Genomic DNA, 5,044 nt, shown 5'->3' with positions numbered 1-5,044 from the left:
AAACTTTGCCTGGTATTGTTTTACACAAACCTTTGCTGAGGAGTTCCAGCACAGATGTTGTGGAGCGAGCCACAGTGACAGTGAATAAAAATAGTAACAGGAAGGCTGCCAGTGCGTCTCATTGTTCAGAGACGGAGAGCTGGCAAAGCTTCAAGTTTCTGACACTGCTGACAAATATGGATTTTGGGGGACAGATGCCACTGCCGATATTAGAGAGTAAAAAAATTCCAACACTGGGAAATCGGTCGATATATATATAGAATTGGCAATGATTTCTGAAATGAAGTTAAATCCTTATGACACAGAAAGGTAAGTTTACACTTTCAGCATACACTTTAATATTTATAACGATAAATACAAATAAAACACATCTTGAGTTGTAAACATACATGCACTGATTGTTCCGCATTGTTAAGTCTGTAAAATAAAAGTTTTCATTTCGGCAAGCGTAAAAGCCAAAACCATTATTTCTGTGAAAGACTTTTTCACAGAAAAAATGAAGAGAGTAGAGAGTAGAGAGTTTGTGCAGCATCATTGTAGTGTCCTGATGCAGAGTGTAGCAATTCTGCTTAAACACCAAGCTAAACCACCGTCAGAAAACACAGTAGACTAAGAGAGTAGAGTTGACTCTTTTTATCTCTTTGTTTTGTCCTTGACAAGCGGTGAAAACTGTATTATAAAAAAATACAAAACAGAACAATTATCTATTTTTGCAGACATATTGCATTATGTCACAACCAGAAATAAATACAAGTGTTAACCACTATTTGTGCTTTTCAACATGTTATCATGATAAATATACACACTCACGGCGTTGCCCAACAATGTTTCGAAGTGCCGGCTGTGGAAAAGCATCACAGTGCGTCGGTCTTCAACGTGCCGTTTTCCCTCACGGAGGAACCAGAAGGAAATGCGCATGGGGAAGTGATGTCACAGAAATCGAACTTCAAAATAAAATTGCTACCCACAATCCATCACATCCAAATTAACCTTTTCAAAGTAAACAACATAAATTATGAAAATGCCTTAGGGGCAACACACTCCCCGTCTGGCCTATGTGAGGTCATTATGAACTTGAGGAGGTCCAAAACAACAGTCCTTGACTTAGTCCTTAGTCAGAAGAAGAACTACTTCTGCGACTGGCCTGAGGAAGGTTCTTGCGTCGCCTTGGTTGGTCGTTTTAATCTCAACCTTTCTCACATGTCCATCCTTCCCAGGAAAGGTTGCCGTGACTATGGCCATGGGCCAGCAGTTGCGAACAGCCTGTTTGTCCCTGAGGAGAACCAAATCCCTCACCTGAAGGTTTCTGCATGTCACTGTCCATTTTTGTCTTTGTTGTAAGGATGGTAAGTATTCTTGGCTCCAACGGTTCCAAAACTGGTTCGCGAGAGCTTGAACTTGCCTCCATTGTTTTGTGTAAAGGTTTTTGTCCTTAAAATCTCCCGGAGGAGGTGGAACTCCTGATTTCTGTGTGAGGAGCATGGCTGGTGAAAGAATGAAAGGTTGTTGTGGGTCTGTGGACACAGGCAGGAGTTGACGTGCGTTGATGATCGCTGTGATTTCTGCCATTAGTGTTGACAGCACCTCGTGAATTAGATGACTTTTTTGCTGCAAGAGCATTGAATCAAGGATTCTCCTGGCAACACCGATCATCCGTTCCCATGAGCCTCCCATGTGGGAAGCATGTGGATGTCGGAAGTTCCAACTACATCCTTGTTTGTTGAGATACCTCTGCACAGTATCGTCCATCTCAAACTCCTTGCTAGCTCCAATGAAGTTAGTGCCACAATCAGACTGGAGTTGTACTACAGGGCCTCTGAGAGCGAAGAAACGCCTGAGAGCGTTTATGCAGCTGGATGCGTCCATGGACTCAATTAGATCAATGTGGACAGCTCTTGAACTCAAACAACTGAACATTATGGCCCACCGTTTGCTCTCTGCCTGTCCTCCTCTGGTGCGTCTGGTAACAATGGACCAAGGCCCAAAGACGTCAAGCCCAACATACGTGAAAGGAGGGCAGATCTTGAGACGTTCTGGCGGTAAGTCAGCCATGCGTTGTTCTTCCATTCTCCCTCGCAGCTTCCAGCATATTATAGATTTGTGGAGGACAGAATTGACCAGTCATTTACCACCCAAAATCCACAGTCCAGCTGCTCTTACTGCACCTTCTGTGAGGTGTCTGCCCTGATGTCCACCTGCTCGTGATAATGTCGTACGAGCAATAGGGAAATGTGACTGACCTTGGCTAGGATTACTGGGTTCTTTTCTTCACATGAAAGTTGAGAATGTTTTAGTCTGCCTCCGACACAGATGAGACTGCCCTCTAAGATTGGACTGAGCTTATGCAAAGAGCTGTTTGTGGACACCACTTTGTTTGCTTGGATGGCTGACAGTTCTTTTGCAAAGGCTGGCCTTTGTGCTGCTTTCAGAATGACATCTTTCGCTTGAGCCATTTCGTCCACAGTACGAGGTAAGTGACATATGTGCCATCCTGAGCACCTGCTGTTTTGCTTGGGATGTTTGTGGGATCTTGCCATATGGATAAGAAACGCCACTGCTCGCAGTAGAGAGATGAAGGTGGAGAAGCACTGAAAGCGATCAGTGTTAAGCACAGGCTCCTCAAGGTGAGTAGTGTAGGTGCATACCTGTTGGCGAATCTCTAAGTCATTCTCTGGTTCGATGAGCTCAAATGTCTCACTTGTCCGTGTTGTTTCTACAGACGGTTGATGTAGGAATGAAGGTCCGGTGAACCAGGAACTCTGTCCAAGATGGGATGCAGGTAAGGATCTGGATGCATGATCTGCAGGGTTTTCCTCTGTGCGCACATAATGCCATTGTTCTGGTTCGGAGGATTGTCGGATACGCTGGACTCTGTTGTGGACATAGGTGTGAAAGCGTTTTGTCTCATTATTGATGTACCCCAGCACCACCTTGCTGTCTGTGTAGAACCTGATAGCATCCAATTTCAGATCTAGCTCTTCTCGAATGAGGTCTGCCCTTTCTACTCCGAGAACAGCGGCGCAGAGTTCGAGCCTTGGGATTGTGGGTTCAGACAGAGGTGCTAATTTGGCTTTGCCCATGACAAGTCCGACTTCCATTTTTCCATCCTCCTGAATGGCTCTCAGGTACGCGACGGCTCCAATGGCCATGGTTGAGGCATCCGAGAATACACACAACTCTGTGTGGACAGCTTTCATGAGCGAGGTTGGTGTGTATGTGCGTGGAACATGGAGCTCCTTTAGGGAGGGGTGTGTCCCAGTCAGTGGGTTCCGAAGTAAGCTCCCTAAGAAGAGCTCTTCCCTGGATCGTGACGGGCGCCAACAACCCCATGGGATCAAAGATGCTGTTGACGGTAGAGAGAACTCCGCGTCGGGTGAAAGGTTTGAGAACAGTAGATGCAGAGGATGTGAATGTATCTGTCTTGATCTCCCATAGCAAACCCAAGCTGCGCTGCATGGGTGTAGTTCCCTCACTCAAGTCCAGATCCTTGATGACTGGAACACAATCTTCAGGCGGGAAAGCTCTAGTGACCGTTGGACTGTTCGCCACAAACTTGTGCAAGCGAAGGTTTGATTCAGCAAGTGAAGCCTGAGTGCGTTGGAGAAGGCTGATTGCCTCTGCTTCAGATGGCAGAGACACCAAACCATCGTCCACGTAAAAGTGTCTTTCCACAAACTTCACTGTGTCTGCCCCATACCTCTGAGCACCTTCAGCAATGGCTCTTCGCAGACCATAGGTCGCTACAGCAGGAGATGGCGAGTTGCCAAAAACATGAACCCTCATGCGGTAGTCAACAACTGCTTTACTGAGATCATTATCTTTGTGCCACAAGAAACGAAGGAAGTTGCGGTGATTTTCATGGACCAGAAAACAGTGGAACATTTGTTGGATGTCAGCAAGGATAGTTACTCTTTCCTTCCGGAAGCGTAGAAGGACGCCCAGGAGGGAATTGTTGAGGTCGGGACCTTTCAGAAGCACATCATTGAGGGAGACACCAGAGTACTGAGCGCTGGAATCAAAAACGACCCTAATTTGGTTGGGCTTTTGCGGGTGGTATACCCCGAATGATGGAAGAAACCAGCACTCCTCATCCTCCTTTAAAGGTGGGGCTACTTCTGCATGACCATTGGCAATGATCTTCTCCATGAATGCCAGATATTGATTCTGCATTTCGGGTTTCCTCTTGAACTGACGTTGCAGGGATTGAAACCGCTTGACCACGTGCTCTCTGTTGTCTGGCAGACGTTGCCGTGGCTTTTTGAATGGCAATGGGGCAACCCAACTGCTGGCATCATCTCTGTGGACGCTTGTGTCCATGATCTTTAAAAAGAGGACGTCTTCAATTGATGGAGCAGGTTTGTTGTCTTGTTCAGTTTGGTCAAACACTCTGTGTCCTAGCATCCTCTCTGGCACTTGGTCAGGCTTGCTGAAGCTCGGCTGTGTTTCTTTGACCTGCATGAAACTTGTGCAAGGCAGAAACATGGAATGGCGACCATTATCTTGCACATGGGTCTTGAATGTGTCAACCTTTGGTTTGTGTGCATTACCTAGGCACACCTCTCCTATCACCACCCAGCCTAGATCGAGACGTTGTGCAAAGGGAGCGTTATGTGGCCCATTAACTTGCTGCCTGACCTTGTGTGCTCTTAGCACATCTCTTCCGAGCAGCAGGAGTATCTCTGCCTCTGGGTCCAGATCGGGGATGTTCCTGGCTATGTGATGGAGGTGAGGTTGATGCTGAGCTGCACTCGGCGTTGGGATTTCAGATCGATTGTTTGGGATTTCAGGACACTCGAGGAGTGGAGGAAGAGAGATGAGGGTTGTGCCATCCAATGATTCTATCTGGAATCCTTCTGCCTTCCTGCCATATGTTTCCATGATGCCGGAGCATGTTCTCAGCTGGTACAAGAGCGGTTTATTCTCCACACCGAACAGCTCAAAGAACTCTGGCTTGGCTAAAGAGCGGTTGCTCTGATCATCCAAGATAACATAAGCTTTAATGACTCTGTGCTTTGAATCTCTGGGGTTGACTGTTGCTAAGCAA

At 46.7% G+C, this 5,044-nt stretch overlaps 1 protein-coding gene across 1 annotated transcript; it reads right to left on the bottom strand.

Moving 5' to 3' along the window:
* Window positions 1-656: 656 nt before the first annotated feature.
* LOC133973962 (uncharacterized) lies at window positions 657-2,480 on the bottom strand. Its single transcript, XM_062412036.1, has one exon. It carries the CDS (start codon window positions 2,065-2,067, stop codon window positions 1,105-1,107), a length of 963 nt encoding a protein of 320 aa, XP_062268020.1. The 5' UTR covers window positions 2,068-2,480; the 3' UTR covers window positions 657-1,104.
* Between the last annotated feature and the right edge of the window lie 2,564 nt (window positions 2,481-5,044).

Source organism: Platichthys flesus, chromosome 2 (assembly GCF_949316205.1).
Source record: "Platichthys flesus chromosome 2, fPlaFle2.1, whole genome shotgun sequence".
NCBI classification, from domain to species: Eukaryota; Metazoa; Chordata; class Actinopteri; order Pleuronectiformes; family Pleuronectidae; genus Platichthys; species Platichthys flesus.
Note: the sequence above shows the minus strand (reverse complement) of the source record. Positions and strands in the feature narration are given on the sequence as shown.